Source organism: Ciona intestinalis, chromosome 12 (genome assembly GCF_000224145.3).
Source record: "Ciona intestinalis chromosome 12, KH, whole genome shotgun sequence".
Classification (NCBI taxonomy): Eukaryota; Metazoa; Chordata; class Ascidiacea; order Phlebobranchia; family Cionidae; genus Ciona; species Ciona intestinalis.
In genome coordinates, this window is record NC_020177.2 from 400,818 (window position 1) to 421,315 (window position 20,498).

General features: G+C 37.0%; 5 protein-coding genes and 2 non-coding genes across 8 annotated transcripts in view; 5 read left to right on the forward strand and 2 right to left on the reverse strand.

Annotated features, from left to right (window-relative positions):
• The window catches only part of LOC100182042 (40S ribosomal protein S4-like), a 4,543-nt gene extending 2,265 nt beyond the window's left edge, over positions 1-2,278 (forward strand). Inside the window, exons 4-7 of one of the 2 annotated variants that reach the window (XM_009862077.3) lie at positions 16-113; positions 809-980; positions 1,387-1,544; positions 2,144-2,278. In XM_009862077.3, coding sequence (XP_009860379.1) covers positions 16-113; positions 809-980; positions 1,387-1,544; positions 2,144-2,233 — 518 coding nt within the window. In that variant the 3' untranslated portion in view covers positions 2,234-2,278. The remainder of the gene's footprint in view (positions 1-15; positions 114-808; positions 981-1,386; positions 1,545-2,143) is intronic. The other variant, XM_009862076.3, reaches the window with a different exon arrangement.
• LOC113474806 lies at positions 498-565 on the forward strand. Its single transcript, XR_003396495.1, has one exon. It is a non-coding gene; the product is annotated as a small nucleolar RNA SNORD18 (small nucleolar RNA).
• On the forward strand, positions 1,830-1,897 carry LOC113474807. Its single transcript, XR_003396496.1, has one exon. It is a non-coding gene; the product is annotated as a small nucleolar RNA SNORD18 (small nucleolar RNA).
• Positions 2,279-2,657: 379 nt separating the features above from the next.
• On the reverse strand, positions 2,658-8,048 carry LOC100185225 (E3 ubiquitin-protein ligase listerin). The gene is made up of 2 exons (XM_026836999.1): positions 3,743-8,048; positions 2,658-3,710 (listed from the first exon to the last, which is right to left on the reverse strand). Exons 1-2 carry the CDS (start codon positions 8,006-8,008, stop codon positions 2,841-2,843), a joined length of 5,136 nt encoding a protein of 1,711 aa, XP_026692800.1. The 5' UTR covers positions 8,009-8,048; the 3' UTR covers positions 2,658-2,840.
• A 4-nt stretch (positions 8,049-8,052) lies between these two features.
• LOC100175032 (structural maintenance of chromosomes protein 6) lies at positions 8,053-11,806 on the reverse strand. Its single transcript, XM_002122603.4, has one exon. The coding sequence runs from the start codon at positions 11,761-11,763 to the stop codon at positions 8,545-8,547; it is 3,219 nt and encodes a 1,072-aa protein (XP_002122639.1). The 5' UTR covers positions 11,764-11,806; the 3' UTR covers positions 8,053-8,544.
• Positions 11,807-14,083: 2,277 nt separating this feature from the next.
• LOC100184410 (probable RNA-binding protein 19) lies at positions 14,084-16,695 on the forward strand. Its single transcript, XM_002128109.4, has one exon. The coding sequence runs from the start codon at positions 14,145-14,147 to the stop codon at positions 16,443-16,445; it is 2,301 nt and encodes a 766-aa protein (XP_002128145.1). The 5' UTR covers positions 14,084-14,144; the 3' UTR covers positions 16,446-16,695.
• LOC100179713 (lon protease homolog 2, peroxisomal-like) overlaps positions 16,692-20,498 on the forward strand; it is a 7,383-nt gene continuing 3,576 nt past the window's right edge. The window contains exons 1-8 of the mRNA XM_026837000.1: positions 16,692-16,856; positions 17,419-17,529; positions 17,776-17,936; positions 18,395-18,628; positions 18,779-18,872; positions 19,111-19,272; positions 19,731-19,792; positions 20,156-20,277. Of these exons, the coding sequence (XP_026692801.1) occupies positions 16,763-16,856; positions 17,419-17,529; positions 17,776-17,936; positions 18,395-18,628; positions 18,779-18,872; positions 19,111-19,272; positions 19,731-19,792; positions 20,156-20,277 (1,040 nt within the window). The 5' untranslated portion in view covers positions 16,692-16,762. The remainder of the gene's footprint in view (positions 16,857-17,418; positions 17,530-17,775; positions 17,937-18,394; positions 18,629-18,778; positions 18,873-19,110; positions 19,273-19,730; positions 19,793-20,155; positions 20,278-20,498) is intronic.

A 20,498-nucleotide genomic window follows, 5' to 3' on the forward strand; every position in this document is an offset into this window, starting at 1 on the left:
CCATGTGATTTTTAGACGTAATCACCATTGACAAGACAGCTGAGTATTTCCGTCTCATCTACGACGTGAAAGGACGTTTTGCTGTTCATAGAATTACTTCTGATGAAGCAAAGGTATATGTTTGACACTGTCAAGTATTGGTGGTGCCTAACATGGGCACACTGTGTATGAATGACCTAGAATAGCTTAGGTTATGAATCCGTTTATGAAGTATATAAATTTAGGTACACACAGTAATTGGCAAACTCATGGTAATGAATCATTTAAATAAAGCAGTATGGCCTAAAGACACCCCTCATTTTTCAAAAGTTGGTGCCTATGCTGCCAAGCGTGAGATAAATTCAAAAATATCTGTTGGTAAAAAGTTTCAATGCCCTGCTAAGATTGCAGAGGTTTAATTTCACTTCTTATTCATGATAAGAAATGTTGGTTTAAAAACTGAATTGCCAGTGTGGTTGTTTTAGAAGAAATTTTAAGTTAAAACAAATATTGTTGTCGGTTAATGATGAGTCAACTTCAGGTCCGTGTTTTTGAAACTAATGATAACAACTGAAGTTCTGAATACCGACGTATTGTTATATTTAATACGCTAATGTGAGTGTGGATAATGTAACAGACATAATTCAAATCCAGTGAATTGATTGATGTGAAAGATATATAGTTGTCCAAAATAGCATCATCAGTCTCTTATTTAAATAGAACCACCTAAGTTTAAGAAGTTTTACTTTGGTTATTCAAATAAATATGTTTAAGTTCCATTTACTGATGGAATAATAATGCAGAAAAACTCAATTTGGAAATATTTTAGTACAAGTTGTGCAAGGTGAAGAAGGTTGCCACGGCGCCCAAGGGAGTCCCGTACCTCGTCACCCACGATGCACGAACCATTCGTTACCCCAACCCCGATATTAAGGTACACGATACAGTGGTTGTTGATATCGCGAGTGGAAAGATTACTGGTTTTGTGCATTTGGACAGCGGTGAGTGATTCAAACATTTCTCTAGTAATGCATAGTCTCTTGTGTGGAAATTATTAAAAGTTGTATTTTGCAGCTGTAGTGAATATTTTATTATGCGATTAGTTGGACTTGATTTTTGTCAGTTATGTTTTTGTAGCACCGGATCCCTATAATATTTTTTAGGTTTTATGCTTGTTTGGTTTGAAACAAATCACAGTACATTTATTACTGCATGTTTATCTGTAACAAACTTATAGCACCCAAGTGTGTTCAAGTCTGTGATCATGGAGGGAAAAATAGCCTTTTGCATATTTGGTAACTTGTTAGGCATGAACAAGGTGTAATAAACAGTCAAGTCACCATTGGAACTATTATGGGAGCTGGCCCACCACGTGGAATATATGATTATATAATAAAACCCATGTAGGTAACATGTGCATGATCACTGGAGGTCACAACTTGGGGCGAGTAGGAACAGTTATGCATAGAGAGAGACATCCAGGATCATTTGACATCATCCACGTAAAAGATGCGCTCGGCCACACCTTTGCTACCCGTCTATCGAATGTTTTCATCATAGGCCAGGTTAAACATGCTTGCTAACCAAATTTGATAATATAGTTTTAATTTTTTTAATGTTTACCTGGGTTATTGAACAGTTTTATTTTACTGGCTCCCAGATTTTAGATATGTTCTGCCACAGTAAATACCAAACTTATTGTGAACTAGATTAAGTAGCATACTGAAGCTTATTTCTTGTATGAAAAATACAGTTTGAGAAGTGATGGTTAAAATGTCTAGCAATATTACCTACATTATCAATCTGACAATTCTTCACCCAAGCAAACTCATTCACAATATTTTGTTGTCGGTTAATGATGAGTCAACTTCAGGTCCGTGTTTTTGAAACCAATGATAACAACTGAAGTTCTGAATACCGACGTATTGTTATATTTTACTCGTACACAATTGTGGAAGTTTTATTTGAACATTCAAATACATATATTTTGCCAGCTTGTATAAGAATACTGAGATACAGTTTATTGAAATAACTTCATTAACATTTGATGTGGAGGGGTAAAAGTTACACCAGCTATAGCCTACCTACCTACTACTAAATTCGTTCATACTTAACAACTAAACTTTTACTGCAAGAAATATTAACACAATCATATTTTTAACAGGCCAACAAACCAATGGTTTCCCTTCCACGAGGAAAAGGAATCAAACTGACGATCGCTGAAGAGAGAGACCGTCGGTTGGCAACAAAGTAAATGCCATTGAATTGAGCATTTCAATAAATATTGAAATCGGATTTAGTTTTGTTTCTTTATTGTGTATAGCCTCAGATTGCGTAAGTTCTAAAAGCAGGCAATGCAGCCTATATAGTATGCTGGGAACAGACTTAATTTTATCCCAGCACAGCATAAAACTCTAGTTTGTATTCTTACTTTGGCAATTGAATCTGAATTACGAGATTTTAAAATCAAACCCTGCTTTTTCTGGTTGGAAAAAAATGTCAAGTGTTTACACTTATGTAGGCTGTTGGGGATCGGGTTTTATTTCTAGAGAAAGTTTTAAAAGGCAAGGCTGGCTGTTGTTGAATGTTTATTACAATTTTAATATGACTTTAATTAGTAAGTGAGCTACTCTGCCAACTGAGACTTCATATGTTCAGTAGAATAAACACAATAATAGTTAAACTTGTTTCAATGTTAATTATTCATAAACATGGAATACACAATAGACAGTATTGGTTTACAACTTTACAGTTATTGCACCAAATTGCAAAGGTTTTCGGAACAAATCAAAGACACAAAGAAATTACTTACAATAATAAACCCAAAATGCACCTAATTTTACCACAAATAAAAACACACATTATCGTAACATCATAGGCGTCCTACACAACGGGCAAGTGGATTGATTACTTGTGTCAAACCACTTGTACAAGCATTCTGCATGGTATTTTTTCTTGCATGTCTTGCATTGTAGTTTTGGTAAGGACTGTGAGTTGGAGCCGTGCACTACAGAGAAACATATCATGCATTCCTCAAGCCCATGGAGCCGTTTGTCAACTTTTTCCTTCCACAAATACAAAGCATCCAGTATTTGGCCGTTCTGGTGTCGTAATAACATTGTCATCTGTAGAATCCAATATCTCCATTGAGTTGCTTTCACTCCTGCTTTTCTAACCGTGTTTACTTGTACAGGGCTCAGAGGGTAATTTGTTGGTAGTTGTATTGAAATAACAAACTCTGCGTCAGTGATTTGATATGTCGCAACAACTTCTTTCGAAGCTGGACGTGCAACAACATCAAAGTCATCTTGATTCTGCGATACACAAATCGACTTTAGTTCTTTGTTACAAATGACACCGCTGATATGTTTTGTTGTGTATTCATTCACTGCTGACTTTGTTACTTTCCCGAGGTCGTTATACCAAGCACGCATCAATACAGGTAGATTAGTGAGCAGGTCCTTGAAAAGTGAACACGCTATATGATGTATAACCATAAAGTCATGTTTCGAGGCAGCTTGAAAGTCAATTTCACACGAAAACATGTTTAGTGTTTTATTCTCCACTGTTCTGTATGGGTTAAAAGGCATCAGTTTAAGCAGTTTGCTAAGCAGGTTGTCTGTATCGAAACCCGAGTCTTTTAACGCAGATATGAATTGTGACTTCATGTCTGCTGGGATAGGGTGCATACATTTGACCAATATTTTCCACACAAGCAAATAAGCAAGAATGGTTGAGTAGAATATATTAGGGTGGTCATCTAATTTAGCAAGGTGAAAATCCAAACCATCTGAAGAAAAATATTCCTCCAAGAGGAGCAGAACTGGTTGGTTTGTCCAAAAACAAGGTTTAGGACACGCAAGAGACTTCTTGGTGGTTTAAGTGAAGGTGAAACACCATCCGTGTTTTGGAAGATATTTTCCACCACTTTGCACAGCAAGTTGTAGGCAATGCATTGGGTGGTGTGGGAATTATTTCTCGGTTCCAGAGCTTGCGATAAATGGTGTAGAAGAGTTTGTGTTTCATCTGGAAGATCAGAATCAGCCGCCATGTGTGCTGTAAGTCTTGATGTTGCAGATATGATCGACTCTGTGCTTATATTACGCAAGCACTGCTGGAAAAGTGGAAAAATCGTCGTGAATTGTATGAGAGTTTTTAACGAAATCGCACAGAAAATAGGAACTAATGTAGAATGAGCGGCAGGCTGAAAGAACTCGTGCCATTCCCTTGTTAGTGAACTTGGGTAAGTTGGATGTTCTATTGTTGTGGGTGCGGTTAGGAAATTATCCAGTGTTAAAAACAGTGAAGATACTGCATGGATAAGACACAGATGGTGTTGGAACTTGTTATGGTTTTCAAAGTTTTTTACTTCAAACGTTAAGCAGATACTTTCAAGCCATGAAACAAGAGAGCATTGAACGAAATCCCAAAACTCTGATGTCCGATTAGTTGGAGAACATTGTACGGCACATTCGAAAAACTGAGCAACGACAGAATTAAACAGTAATTGGTGAATGTTATCGGTAAGAGTTGTATCGAATAAAAAGACAGAGCTACAGGACGATTTACACACTAGCAACTGTTCTATAATTTGCTCACATATGGATAACAACATATTTTCAGTGTCGGGAAATGACAATAACTTTTTAAATACATGCACAAGAATAGAAAATTCATTTACAAATTTGCCGTTAAAAATAGAATTAAAAGAGTCAGAAAATGATAAAGTTTTTGGCAAAATCCAGTTTAGTAACGCGGTTAAACAATGTTTAGAGTCGCACATGAAAATTATGGAAATTATAGTTGAAGAAAAACAATCGGTTAGATTTTGGTTTGCATAATTTAACTTGTTGAGTAGTGTAGCTGGATCCCAGTGAGTAGTTTGCTTAGCTTTTTGTAAAAGCTGGGAGAAACAGCTCAGCCAAGCCCTGCCTGTTTGTATAGAGTTGCTTGCAAGTGTAAACAACATGTCTTTGCACCAAGCTTGGTCTTGCATGAACAAATTGATCAGATCATTTTTCTCTGAGTGTATTGTATGTGACTCCACCAGTAAAGCTTCAACACATAACTGCTTTACATGTTGATTTGAATAGGTGAGACACAGTTTATTTGTCTGCTCAGTTTTTTGCAGTGTTTGTATAACTTGGCTTAAAACTTGATTGAATGCATCAACAAGACAAATGTATTCAGCATGGAACTTGTTTTCTTCAAGTGCTGTTGAATGTATTGGCCCAATGGCAAGGCATGTTGTATCTAGCCAGACATTGCTGGTCATGCTATCTCTGTTTTGCAGCCATGTCTCTTCATTTGGCAACAACTGGGCTAGAAAGTTGCAAAATTGATTGTCAGCAAGAAGCGCACACGATGCTGCAAGAATATCAACAACTTCTTTTACATTTGGTAAAATTTTGTTTAAATTCTCGTTGCTTGCAAGCTCAATTATTGTATCAGCAACATATGAGACATATTTGTTGAAGCAGGCCGTTGTAAAATCTTTAATTTCTTCTTCTCTTGTCATAGAAGTTTTCAATGTTTCTATAATCCCTTTGAAACCTTGTAGGGAATCTGCTTTCCTATAGAACGCATCATGGAGCAAATTATCAAACAGAGGCAACATTAGTTCTTTAAACTGCGATAAATATTGTGTGTCAAACACATCAGATGTAACAAACTGTGTCATCAGCAAACATGCTTTGGCATTCATGTCACAATCTGAGGCTTCACAATTTTCCGCTGTCTTAACAATCTTTTGAAATATCTTAAAATTTAATTTCATGTCAAAAATCGGGGAATCAGCCAACAAGGTAGAAGATAGTAATGCCCAGACATTTTCTTTCATCAGTTCAGGTTCACTGCTCACAGCATTAAATATGAAGGTGATAAAAGATGAACCATCTTCTGTGAAAGACCTTCTGACCCACTGAGGCGTGACTTCTTCATTTGGTTTCAAGATGTCATTTGCAAGTAATGTACAAACTCCCACACCATATATGGTGGGTGACGCAAATATATCTTGCAACACTGTTGCTGCCTTTTGACCAGACAGTTTGAGACAACTATACAGCAGTGATGCGCAATGCTTTTCCGATTCTGGTTCTTTGGGTTTGATTTGACTTATACATGGTAAGAAGTTATTTTGCAAGCACTGTAATATGTAGTCAGTTTCACCTGTCACCATGGATGATTCATTTAGGGAATGAAATAACTTGGTAAACAATGAAACAGTTGAGAAATTTTCCAAAATTAAAGATGCTCGAAATACTTTTCCATCTGTGGGAAGTTGGGACTGCATGATTGTAACCAACACAACATTAACTGAAGATTCCAATTCTTTAAACAGATGAGAATTTACAACATGAGCGTTAGCTTTGTTTATTTTAATTTCCGCCACACTCGTTGATATATCTTCGCTAAACCGAACTCCCGGCTTCCTTATGGCAGAGACTGTGTTTTCAAATTCGTTTAAGCCATAACAAGCAGCTTTAACTTGAGCAAGAAACTTTAAAACTGCCACGAAAAACTGTTTTCCTTTATCTTCATTTAATGTCAGTTCTGAGAAAAAATGTGAGATATTTTTCCACACCAGGGATGAAATGTTTTCGTAACAATTCTGTTTGGGGATTTCTGTGTTTGCTTTCTGGGAAAAGGTTCCCAACAACTCTACCACTTGGTGATGCAGTGGAGCAGGGATGTATTTATTAGAATCTGGATCCAAAATTGACTTTTTAAAGATTGGAATCAAATGTTCGTTTAATGCGTAATTAACTATCTCTAAATCTGGTTCACTAGAAGTTTCAATAGATTTCCTCACAGCTAGTTGTAAGCATTCCATCATAGATGTAACAACAGCACGAGTCTCACTGAGGCTTCCACGGACCGAATCTACATCAAGGCTTACTTGAAAACAAGTCAATAGTTCTTTGTATATTGGGAAAACTAATAGTGAGTCTGGAAAACATCCCAACACTGGTAACACATGCGGACAAATTATTTTTGCATTACCTTGAAAGCCGGATTTGATAACGCCCCAAAAAGCAGGCAGGAAACCTTTTCTGATATCTATGTTTTCGTGCCAATTTGGAAACTTTAGAACTAACTGTTCAGCTGCGAGCCATAACGACGCACACACAACTGAGCTGGGCTCATTAAGATTAGATAACACAGCTTTGCATGCTTGGTTCAAGAATTCTTGCAGTAAACTTGGCTCTTTGTCACACACCGAAGTTATAACGCTGTAGAAAGCCGAGCGGATGGAGGAAGACTTATGTTTGGGTAATTTCCAAAACCTAGAATTTGCCAAAAATCCTTCTTTGATAAGTTCCTCTAACTTTTCCATTGATTTTGCAGCAGATATAAGTCCGGCAAGTCCAGCTAAACCAACAGAAGTTATCCTCTCCATTTCTTCAGCGTCTTTTGCATCCTGTTGTGACTGAAACACGTTACATTTAATCGCGCCCATGATCTCAACATGACAGAAGTCCAAAACTTTTTCTTGTTTTTCAGTTGTCGGGAAAGCTGCCACAAATGCACGATGTGCAGCTGAAGCTGCGAGCGCGTATGTGTCGCATGTGGCAATCCACCATGCACCAAACAAACCTTTTAAAAACGGAGCAATTTGTTTGCCAACCTTACACACAAGATTATGATGCGCTTGCTGGATAGATTCTCTTACTCTTCTGTCTGTGTCTTCACACAAACGGTTATAGATTCGTGACCAGTAGGGCAAAATAGCCACGGACGTTTCACTTTCATTGTCTTCAATCAGCTGCCTAAGTTCAGTCAGCGCTTTCAATTTAGTTGTGACATCGCGTTTGGTTAATTTGCACAAAGCCACACGAAAATCTGGCGAAACTAAACCTTCAGAATCATCCTCTATTGATTTGAGAACGGGAACGTAGCCCAGGTCGCCGGAAAACGAAGCAAAACCAACGACTCCTTGAAGTTGTGAGAATGAAGTTGCCGCTCTTCCACTACTTGAAGGTACAGCGTTACCTTTTGTGCGTTTGCTTTGTCCTTTCTGTTTCCCCATTTCAGTTTCAGTTTTATTAATTCACTATTTGTTTAGAATTAAACCTGTAAAAAAGAAACAGAATGAAAATTGAAGAATAGTTTTATCAAAGTCTGAGGCTTAAAAAAACTAACTTCACAATACTCGGTATTCATAGCAACAGCAATGGATTCTATATTAGCTTAGTAACATTCTAACTATTCAGCGATGCCCATAATTACACAAACTAATAGTAACACCTAACAATTACCTTCAAAAAATTACAAAATTCACAAATCAACAATAACAATGTTATGCAGTATTAGGTAATGTTCCAACACAACTGTTGCGTATGAGAAAAATGTTGGATCAAATTTGTTTATGATATTAAATATACATTGTTACAATTGGTATAAAATGCTGCATTAAAAACAAATGAAAAGTAGGCAATTGTAGTTATGACTAAAATGATTTGTAAATAAATTGGCAGTGTTTAAAGTTTAAACCAATGAATTGAAAATGTGACTTTCAACATGAAAATATTTACAAAATGCACAAATAATAATTTTAGAATAATTTTAATTTCTTTCAAATGGAAGGGTAGTTTGAGCTCTGTCTGGGTCCGCCATTTTCCAAACATGAATTTCTGGCGATTTTGGCAAAGCACTTATATCATGGGGAGTCAAAAATATGAATTGTCGTTTCTTTTGCAGCAGTGCCATTTCTACCATCATGTCCATGGCAACACGCCGGTTTGCCATATCCATGAACACATCAAACTCATCCAAGCACCTTATAGGTGACTGTATTGCTTGCCACAGTGCAAGAATATAACATACAGTTGAGAAAGAGCGTTCCCCCCCAGATAATGCACGCAGGTCATCCGTTAATGAAGCTGTATCGTGTGGTTTCACCGATATATACAGCATTTGTTCCTCGTGCTTGAAAACCATTTTCCCCTTGAACCCCCTTTGGTTTAGAAGAACATTAAAATCCATAGTACACCTCATAGATATAAGAGACCTCATTTGGTTAAAAGCAAACTGCCTTTTATCAAGGTAGTTATCAATTTCACCTAAAAACTTTTTGGACCACTTAATTTTCTGCTTGATTTCAGTAAACTGTTGTCTGGCTTCATTAAATTCCCTCACAACAGTAGCATGATCACCCCTCTTGCTTTCTTCAGCTTCAATCCTTCGATGAATTTGTCGAATCTCGTTTTCAATGTTGTTAGGGGCGCGTCGTGTTTCGATTCTGTCTTTGCAGATAATCCTTGCTTTCTTGGTTTCAACTTCAACTTTACTCTGCTGAGCAGCAAGCTCCATTTCCAGGGCTTTAATGGTCGATAAATGGTTTACTTTTCCTTCTTCATAATGTTTTCGCTCTGATTTTGCTTTGTCAATTTCAGCTAGTACGTTGTCTATCTGTTCCTTAAGTTCTTCAGCTTTTTCCGCGATTTGTCGTATCCGGTTTGAAATTTCATCGCATTCTTGCTTTGCTTTCATCTTGCCCTCACTGTATTGCTGACTCTGTTGCGTGTGTTCTTCAATCACAGAATCCAGTGAAGTAAGTTGCTGTGTATAGTTATTCACTTCATCTTCCAAGTCACGAACATCTATTGGTTGTGGGTCTTCAATTGCTTCTAGTTTCCGAATCTCAACTTTTAACTTTTTCAAATTGTCGTTAATTTTATGACGTCGTTGCTGACTTGATTTAAACTCCCGTTCATTCCTGCTTCGATCTTGTTCCAATTGATGTCCAAGCCTCTTCTTTTCGTTCAGCTCTTCTACTAAGCTCTTCAACATATTTTCATTTTTCCGAACTTCCTCTTCAACATCTGCTCTCAGGAAGCGAGAGGTGGAATCTCTGTTTGAATACCAACGATCGGTGAAAACCTCATCACCAAGCTTTGTGTACGCCTTTGTGCAGTTCTTCGGTGGAGCATAATGTTGTATGGTGGACAATGCGTCTTTATTCTCGGGGATCACCAATATTGTCTCGATTCCACCTAAATCAATGAGACAGTTCGCCACTACTGGATCATTTATAACCAGCAGGTCGAGAACAGATGAGAACAAAGGATGAACTACCCGACCATGGGAAACATTGTACACCTGGTTTGAAAACTTCATCGTGTAAATCGCAATTCTAGCTCTTTCATGAGGAGCAAACACAGAATTCCTGATTGACATGAGAATTTTTTCATCATTATGATTCTCCACCACAAATGCATGCAAGTAGGACTTTATGGCTGCTTCTACAGGCACAGCAAGCGATTGGTCCTTCAGTGTTAGGCAGCTTCCGATTGGACCCCTCGGTTTATGTCGAAACTTCTTTTTCATGAAAGCATCTTCAATCCTTTTAACGAATTCCGGCATTTTTGGTCCAAATAGCTGCAACTTGTTCTTTTTCCCAGCAACCAGGTTATTTAAAGTTTGTTTTAGTTTCCGATGCTCTTGTTGCTGATTAGCTTCTTCAGATTTCAGCGTTGAAATCTGTTCTCTGCTTTGATTCATAGCGTGACTGTATTGTTCAATATCGTGACTCACTGTCTTCAACTGCGCTTGCAGCTGCTGCACTCTTTCATTCAGTTGTGCACATTTTTCTTCTCTCTCCTGCTTTTTACCTTCAGTATCAACTTTAGAGGAGTTTTTAAGTTCCTGAATCCTCATCTCCATTTCCCGCTTATCTTTGGCAACTTCCCTTTTGGAACGAACAGCTCTAGCCAAATTATTTTCCACAGCTTTGCAGCTAACTTTCGTCTCATCATACAGTTTCTTTGCTTTATGCCGACCGGGTTCCTTGGATTTAATTTGTTCCTGATATTCCTTTGCCAACTTTTGTAAACTTTCAAACTTGGCTTGAGCACCAGTCTCATTTTCAGCGCATTTTTTCAGCGCAGCGTCATACTTCACAGTTCTCGCCTTTTCTTTATCCAAGTCTCTTTTCGTTGGTTTCAAAGAATGTTCTAACTGCACCACATGGGCCCAGGCAAGCTCTCCTTTAAAATCCTCCACTTTTGCTTTCAGTTCCTGTAAACTTGCAAGATCCTTAAACCTTCTTTCCTTTTCCAGAACATCTTTTTTCAAATCTGGAATTGCTTTTTCTTTTTGCTTTAAAACACTTTTCATAGTTATTTGCTGCTGTTTAATAAACCGATAATCGCGGCTCATTTGATCCAACTGGGTCGACTTCAAGAAGAATTTATATTTGTCTGACTCATTTTTCGAGTGCAGAAAGTTTTTACTCATTTCCTGGTTTAAGCACGTCAATGGGTTATCAACGTGTAAGTTTATTTCATCCAGTATCGTCAATAAGTCTTCCTTTTTCGTGGAAACCACTTTTCCAGTTGAACTTTTAATTTTATATTGTGATTGACCATCTGCAGAGATCCTCCGTTCCACAGTGATTTTCGGTCCATAAACCTCTGGTTTCACAGATTCATCTCCATTGTTTCGCAAAGTAATTTCAACCACCGCCGAGCTGGTTCCTGTTTTAATTAACGTCTTTAAAGAAGTACCACGACTTGTACTGCTCGCTTTCCCACCCAAAGCGATGACAATTGCTGTCAAAACTGCACTTTTCCCGCTGCCGTTATGACCAACAATGAAATTAACCCCGCCAGAAAACCTCATTGATAAACGAGTATGACACATAAAGTTTCTAAGCGATATACTTTCAAGGATGCCCCAAACACTCTTCTTATTCTTTGGGTTAAAATCTATCTCTTCATCCGTGCAACTACGTTTGGATGCCAAAGCAGAAATTACTTCTGTGTTTTTCCTTTTTGACGTCATGTCTTGCACACTGAATCAAAACACATACAGCGCAAGTATATGGCTATGTCTGTAAAATAAAACATTGAAAATGAATAAAGTAATGTTTTGATTCATACTAACATATAATATACGCTATGTTATGTGGTACAAGTGATTAATAACGGTCCCTTTAATTAGTGCATGCCCACTATGTCCACTATGTAGTGATATTGTGGACATAGCGGACATGTACTAATTAAAGGGGCCCAATAATACTAACAACAAAGAATATTGAAAAACTATACATTTTAACTTTGATGAAATGGGAAGACAGCTCTGATTACATAAACAACTTGTGTTCGGCGCCGTGGTACAATGGTTAGCGCGCCTGCCTCTAACCTAAAGGTACCAGGTTCAAGACTCAGAGCTGCCACTCTTGTGGACGTATGTGTCCTTAGGCAAGGCACTTAAAGTTGATTGCTCTAACTCAGTGTCCTGTCTAATTTGTCAGCCATAAATATATAAAAAAGTTACCCGCCAAAGAATAATCGTTTTTTTCCTGGAATATCAAACCGTAATTTTGTCAAAAAATTAACATGAGAAAAAAGTGTTGCAGTTTAAAAGTATTGAAAAAATGAATATTATAAGCAAAGAGAAAGTGTAAAATATAAAACAAAGAAGCAAAAACAAAAATAAGATCAGTTTCGTAGTGATGCTAATAAACAAACACATACTTGAACAAAACAGATATATAAAATTAACAAATTCTTCCAAACGTGCCACAGTTTTAACATTATGCTAACTATTTTGTATAATATAAATTCAATTTTAAGAATTACACAAATATATCCCTAACTAAACCAGAGTCTGTTTATATACGGACTCTGAACTAAACCAGTAAAAATCTTTTAAATGTAAAAGCAACACTGAGTAAAATGACGTCATTTTTGCGGTAGCGAAATTCTGACAGAATTTTGTGTTTTCATTATAAAGCATGCGCTACGTTTGTGTGTGTGGTCAATCAATAGTTACGTATTGTTGTATTGGTATGTTCATGTTGTGAGTTCAAAACAAAAGCAAAGGTTACATGTGTCGGAGTGAAAAACACAATACGATCTGTTACAGATGTATTATGACCGAATTGGTTGCTGCTTCTGTATGCAGCATATTTAATATGAGGGTAATGTGCATGAGATGTTGCTTGTTTACCATAAATGAATGATAAATAAGTTACATTTATTGGTGCTAGTGAAGAATCTTCACCTTATTTGCTAACCCCTAGGCCCTAGATTAGTGGGTTAGGTGTTGATGGTTAGGGGGTTAGTGGTTATAGGGGTTAGTGGTTATAGGGGTTAGGGGTTGGTGGGTAGCAAGGTAATCCTTTAGCTGGTGGCCACCTGAAATTTTCAAAATGTTCCTTAGGTCTTACTGATACCCACTGTATATTTTTTTTTTGAAAAAACTAGGGTCTTCGTGTCGAAAATTAACTTTAAAAATGCCCGAAAACATGCCTCGACACCGTAATTCGTCTGATTTGGGTAAGGTTAACGATTTATTACGTCACAATCGCGGTCTGTTATGTCACAATAGTGGTAAACCTAAACTTTACATCTAACTCTTAACAGTAATTTTCCTCCAGATTGTTAAGTTGCTTAGAACAATGGCTTTCACATCTCATATTTCACGCGCAGTATTTGGTTCAATAGCATGTCGTGGTGCAGGAAGCCCGTTTACAGGTTTATGTTCAAACTTTCGCAATTTTCAAACAACAAATGACGAAAGCGAAGAATTGGTTGAACCAAAAGTTGCAGTGAGCCACCATGTTCACAAAGTTTGTTTGCTTGGTGAACTGAAATATGAACCACAAACAATTATATCTGAAGGAGAGGTTTGCGGCTACAGGTTTATAATTCAAACACAAACAAGAAGAAAAACAAGAGAGAACGTTCAATACACAAAGAATCTTCTCCATTCTGTGACTTGCTTTACCCCATACATGTTTCCCATTCTAAATGATATGATGGTTAATGATACTGTGATGGTTGACGGGAATATTGACTATTTTTCGAAGAGTGAATTTGGACAAACAAATTACAAAATGATAGTTAGAGCTACAAATATTGTGCCAATTTCCAAATCTTCCTAAATTTTAAAATGTGTACAAAATGTGTCGAAAAATAAAACTTGTTTTTTCTACCAATTAAATGTTGAATAACAAACTGTTTAAAATATCATGTTTGGTGTACATTTCCAATAATAATAAAGTCCAAAATCATTAACCATTAAAACACTTAAAACACTTGTTGTTTAAACATTTCTTTGCACTTTGTTTTTAAAAATATTCTTGCGTTACAGATATAAGATACTACAAATAATTATCCCTGTATGGCAGCACTCTCTTGAACAGCAAAATATTCATCATGTCTCGACTCATAGTGAAGAATCTGCCAAGCAAAATCAATGAAGAAAAATTGAAAAAAGAATTTGAACCTTATGGGACAATTACTGATGTAAAACTAATGTTTAGTAAAAGTGGAAAGTTTCGTCGTTTTGCTTTTGTAGGATATCAATTCACTGAAAATGCTGATAAAGCAAAGTCAAAACTTGATAAAAGTCTTATCTTAAATCAGAAGATTTCTGTAGAAACGTGCAATGACTTTGGTGCGAATGATAAAGTAAAAGAAGCGTTTCAACGATCGAAGAAAAATAAAACGGGAACAACTGCGGAAAAACAGCAGAAAAAAGAAGCGACTGATTTGGACTTTATTAAAGCGAACACTAACAGTCAGTTAAAAGACGATGATTCTGATGATGAAACTGAAACGCCAAAAATGGAAACTATGCAATTCTCAGTTAAAATGAGGGGGTGCCCTTTTAATATAAAAGAAAAGCAAATTCGGGAATTCTTTTTTCCTATTACAGTAAAAAGTCTGAATGTTCAGAAAACTGATCATGGCAGTCGGACCGGTTTCGTTTACGTGCATTTTAAAACAGAAGAAGACCGAGAAGCCGCGCTGAAACACAATGGGGATTATATTAAAGGAAGATATATTGAACTTTTCAAACAACTTGCAGCTAAGCATCAAGGCAAGCAGGGACCTTATTATGAAAAGGCATGGATGAAGAAAGTTGCTGAAGGACACCAGGATTGTGAAACAGAAGATATTTCGGAGTCTGGTCGACTTTATGTTCGTAACCTGCCCTATACTGCTACCGAGGAGGATTTAGAAAATCATTTCAAAAGTTTTGGTCCGTTGTCTGAAGTCAGTATACCAGTTGACGACATGAGTAAAAAAAGTGTTGGTTTTGGGTTTATTACTTATATGATGCCAGAGCATGCTCTGAAAGCATTCAACTCATTAGACGGCACAGCTTTTCAAGGTAGGATGATTCACATTCTACCAGCCAAAGCAAAAGTTGAAAAGAGATCGAGTGAAAACCCATCTGATTTCAAGCAAGGAAAGCAAGCTGCATTAAAACAATCAAGCCAGAGTTCCCACAATTGGAATGCTTTGTTTATGGGGACAGATGCTGTTGTTGACGCTCTTGCTGAAAAATATAATGGAGATAAAAGTGAAATACTAACGTCAACCAAGCAACACACCGCTGCTGTGCGTGTAGCTCTTGGGGAAACTTTACTTGTGCAAGAAACCAGAGAATTTTTGCTCAAGAATGGAATTTCGTTGGATGCTTTCAGCCAGCCGAACGCAGAAAGAAGCAAAACTGTTATCATCGCTAAAAATTTACCTGTGGGTTCGACTTGCTCTGAGCTGCGTGAGATGTTCGCTAAGTTTGCCGAACTTGGACGTGTTGTGCTTGCACCAGCGGGGGTAACTGCTGTTATAGAGTGTCTTAAACCTGCAGAGGCGAAACTGGCTTTTACGAAACTTGCGTACCGAAAATTTCACCACTCGCCCCTGTATTTAGAGTGGGCTCCAGTGGGAACATTTAAAACCAATTTTAAGGAGTTTAGTGGAGAAGCAGAAAGTACAGAAGTTAAAGAGGATTCTGAAGAAGTGGAAAATACTGAAGAAGATTTCACAATTTTTGTCAAAAATTTAAATTTTTCAACTGACGAAGAAAGTTTAAAAACTCATTTTTCCAGCTGCGGTGAACTAAAATCTTGTTTAATTAGCAGAAAAAAGACTCATAAAAGTAACGCTCTTCTTTCAATGGGTTATGGGTTTGTGTGTTATGCACGGAAAAAAGACGGACAAAAAGCCTTGAAAACTTTACAAGGTACAATGCTGGATGAGCACAAGTTAGAGTTAAAGATGTCTGAAAGAAAAACAAACTCAAACACTTCGGCAAAACGTAGATTTCAACTGGATAAAAAGCAAGCCTCGTCCAAAATTTTGGTTCGAAATGTTCCTTTCCAGGCAAACTCAGGGGAAATCGAAAGTTTATTCAAGTCCTTTGGAGAGTTAAAGTCGGTTCGAATGCCCAAGAAAGTTGGCAGTATCACTGCACAGGCTGGTAGTCATAGAGGGTTTGCTTTTGTGGATTTCCTAACAAAACAAGAAGCGAAAAAAGCGTTTGAAGCTTTGTGTCATTCCACTCATTTGTACGGAAGGAGATTGGTGCTGGAGTGGGCTGACGCAGAAGAAGACTCTGTAGAAGGACTACGAAAGAAAACTGCGACACATTTTCACGAAAATGTTAAGCGAAGAAAAGGCATGGATGATTTTGAAGAAGCTCTAAATTCTAAAATCGAGGACTAATTAGTAATTGTCTTCTCGTAATTGCTATTTCGTGATTTTATTATGGAATAAAACCTGCTGATTAAGTTCCAGTATACTGGTGTAGAAACTTGTTGAATGTTTGTGTCGTGCATGGTGTATTGGTAATCATTAACTTTGAGTTCGGTTAAACGAACTATGATGTTTATAGGGAGCTGCGTTAAACATCAACAGAACTAATAAATTACATTGGTTTACAAAACTTTATTAAAATGATGTTTTTTGGGAAAGAGTTAGATGGTGACTGTATGGTTGGTAGGATATTATTATTCAAAGTCTGTTCTCAATTTTGAGTGAAAATGTCTTCAAGGAAAATGACTCTGCCTCCCAGGCTTCCACTGTTGTTGGTTGGAGACTGTGTGTTAATGCCTGGCTCTTCTAAGAGGATTAAAGGTAAGATATAAATAATATACTATGTATATATACTGTTTAAATTGTATAGCAGTTCGTTAATCATAAATTTTAGGTCTTGAAAATAATGAAACAAATCCTCTGTTAAATAATAAGTGACAACTTTTTGGGCTGCTGTAATCAAGTCACAAATTAAAAAAGATATCCCCAATGTGAGTTTAATTAAAAAAAAAGAGTTATTACACCACGCTGCAGTTAAAATATATGAACTATTTGGAAAATGAAACGGAGTGTTTAAATAAATGTAGCAGTTCTGTTAACCTGAAATTTGTGGGAGGTTTAGCTGATCCTGCGTAAAAAGTGACTGGAGTAACTTAGTCACATGTGTCAATAGATATTCTTCAATGCGGCTTAAAATGTAGGATTATAAGTAACATTACTGTGGTAATAACACAAAATGAGTGGAAATATCTATGCAATGAATTAGTCAAATGCAGTATGGAAGTGACTGCATTATATAATAATTCAAATTATTCCATCATATATTTTAGTACTGCTAATGTGGTAGTTATTTTATATGTTGGTTAATGCTTATTGTGTCCAGTATCAACACCTCGAAATATGAGGTTGGTTAAAGAATATTTGTTACAAAGCGCTTCTCTTGGATCCACTATTATTGGGATAATTCCGGACACTTTGGACCCTCCTTCATCTGGTAATCGTTGATTTTATTTTAAATAAAAATACAGTGAAACAAAAATTGTTTTGATTCCTTTTATTACACTTAAACTCACTTACAAAAATCAAAACATTTTTTTTATGAAATTATGGAGTTGTATGAAGCCACCTTTTTATGTTAGAAGTCATCAGTTACATCATTGTGAATTGTTTTAATATAGAAGTAATATTGGATAAAGATCGAGATTAATATAAAGTTCAAGATATTATAATGTTTCCACAGATGAAATACCTGAGAATATTCATCGAACTGGTACAGCAGCCATCGTGGTTCAAGTTACTGGCACTAACTGGCCTAAACCTAACTACACAATGTTAGCACATGGTTTGTGCAGGTTTAATGTGGACCAGATCATAAGAGACACTCCATACATATCTGCTAAGGTTGGTGTGTTGGACTTTCTACTGCAAAGGTTCTTGAATAACTTTAATGCTATGAGCAGTATTTCTGGTGCCATGCCACAGTGGTTAAGGTACTTGCTTCTAAACCAGAGTTGACACAATTATGGGCACGTGTGTTGCGGGGCAAGACGTTTAAGTTCCTTGTTTCAACCCAGAAGTTTCTAAAAATAGGCCCAAAATAATAGTTGAAAACAAATGCATGAAAAAAAAATAACAACTGTTGTTCCCCCCACGCAAGGCGCATTCAATAATTTAACATTTATATTTGGGAATGGTTTAGGATTTCCGTGTTATAAGTAAAACGACTTTTCCGAATACACGAGGATAAAGTAAGTTACATTCATTCTTTTATATTTTCTTTTGTTAACTTGGTATAAGAAAGTTATAGTGAATGTCACAGCATTTTGTGTCAAGAATTTTACCTAAAGTATTTATTTTAGGTGTCGCAGATTGGTAAATGGCCATCGGAGCCCGATGACGCACGAGGTACCGATGGCGCGGTGTCCGAACTCGCGTCACAATTGCGCAAGGATGCCTTGGAACTTGTCGAGGCACTTGACATGTCGGTGCCGGTTGTCTCTCGATTGCGACAACTCCTTGACAGGCTACCAGACCATTCGCTACCCGATGTGTTGGCGGCAATTGTTCGATCATCAACACAAGAAAAACTGAAGGTTTGATTAGAATGAATATACCTATTTATAAGTTACCACGTATGTAACTTTGTGGGTGATTATTTTTTACTGTATAGTTCACAATATTAAGCTACCATTCTTGAAATACATTACCCACTTTGTAACAGACTACTCAATAAAAATTTTTAGATTCTTGATGCGATGGATTTAGAAGAAAGATTACGAAGAGCGATACCTTTGATTATGCGACAATTGGAAAGCATTAAGTTTATCAAAGGGAAAGGTAGATGGAACACAAAATTTCTTGCCCAAATTCCCCCCCCCCAAAAAAATACCTCAAATTGTTTGGAGTTTTTCAGTCAAGCAAGGCTAAATAAAATATCACAAAATCCATTATAATATCTACTCAGTTTTACTAGTTATCGCATTTATTTAAATTTGTAACTCGTTTTTAAAATATATGCACATTAACGCCTTATTTGAGTAAAAACGACTAAATTTTTAGTGTATTTTTTGTATAGATCCTGAGACCAAGAAACGCGATTCTGAATCTCGGACTCTCAATGATGATGTTCAGGATGTTATTATCATCAGAGGAGCGGATGGGAGGAAGAAAGATGGTGAGAGGAAGTTCAGGATCACTCCTATCCAGAGAGATGGGAAGATGGGGGATGATGATGAAGGTGATCCTCTTTAATTGATGATAACGATGTAACTTTTTTATACAAGCGTGGCCGGCAACTCTAAGGAGCTATAACACGGTCTGTTTCATACACCTCGTGCCTGCTTAAGAGTTACCATGTATGTAGCTTATTTATCCTCGCATGGCGGGGGCAACGGCAGTCATTATAACACGGGTGTTCTGTTTTATACACTTTGTGCGCGCTTACGAGTTACCACCTATGTAACTTTGTGGGTGAATATTTGGTGGGGGGATTTTTCAATTTTTAATGTAACCCATAATGCACCAATGGGTTTGGGCAGTTGACACCAAATGTCTTGCTCTAGTCCATACATGCCCATAACGGTGGCAGTATTGAGCCCAGACCTATAACCTCTGAGACTTGCCAACCACTGTGCCAATGGGACCTCATGGTAAAGTATAAACTTCCTAACTATCTAAGATGTTTATCTTATACAGATGAACTGCAACTTCTAGAAAAGAAAATTGATTCAGTTGGTTTATCACAAGATGCTCTTAAAGTGAGGACAATTTATTTTTTAAGCTCAAGTTTCTAAATGAGCCGTTCATAAGTTTAAGTTTCTAATTTTGTTTTTTTCCATGAAAGTTTAAGTTTTTGGGTGTAAGTTTTTATCAATATAACATGATGACAGCATCAATTATTCTACCAATTCAAAACCGACAAAATAAAGAAGTTGATTTATGGCAGTTAATTTAAATTCCAGTGGATTGCCGCTGCCTCTATTCCATTAAGGGTGAGGTCATACAACAAGGCAAGCCATGGAACCTGAGATTTAGGCCAGAGTTGCCGCCTAATACCCAGGGATACACTGGTCACATTTTCACAATATGACTTAACATAAAATGTTATCCTTTAAACACAGGTGGCAAAAAGAGAATTAAAAAGATTAAGAAAACTCCCAACAGCTATGCCAGAACACGCATTAACTCGCAGCTACGTTGAGCTACTTGCAGATTTGCCGTGGAACTCTAGCAGTAACGACAAGTAATTAAAAAATATGTCTGTTTAGAAATTTTAACTGGAAACAAGTTCTTTAAAATATGCTATGGACAAAATAAGTATGGTTTAAGATACTTTCTTGTTCGCTTGATTTATAATGTGTGAAAATTCATTAGGCATCTAATAAATAAGGTCGGCGCCGTGGCGTAGTGGTTAGCGCGCCTGCCTGTAGCGCAGAGGTAATGGTTCAGGCTCGTCACTGCTAT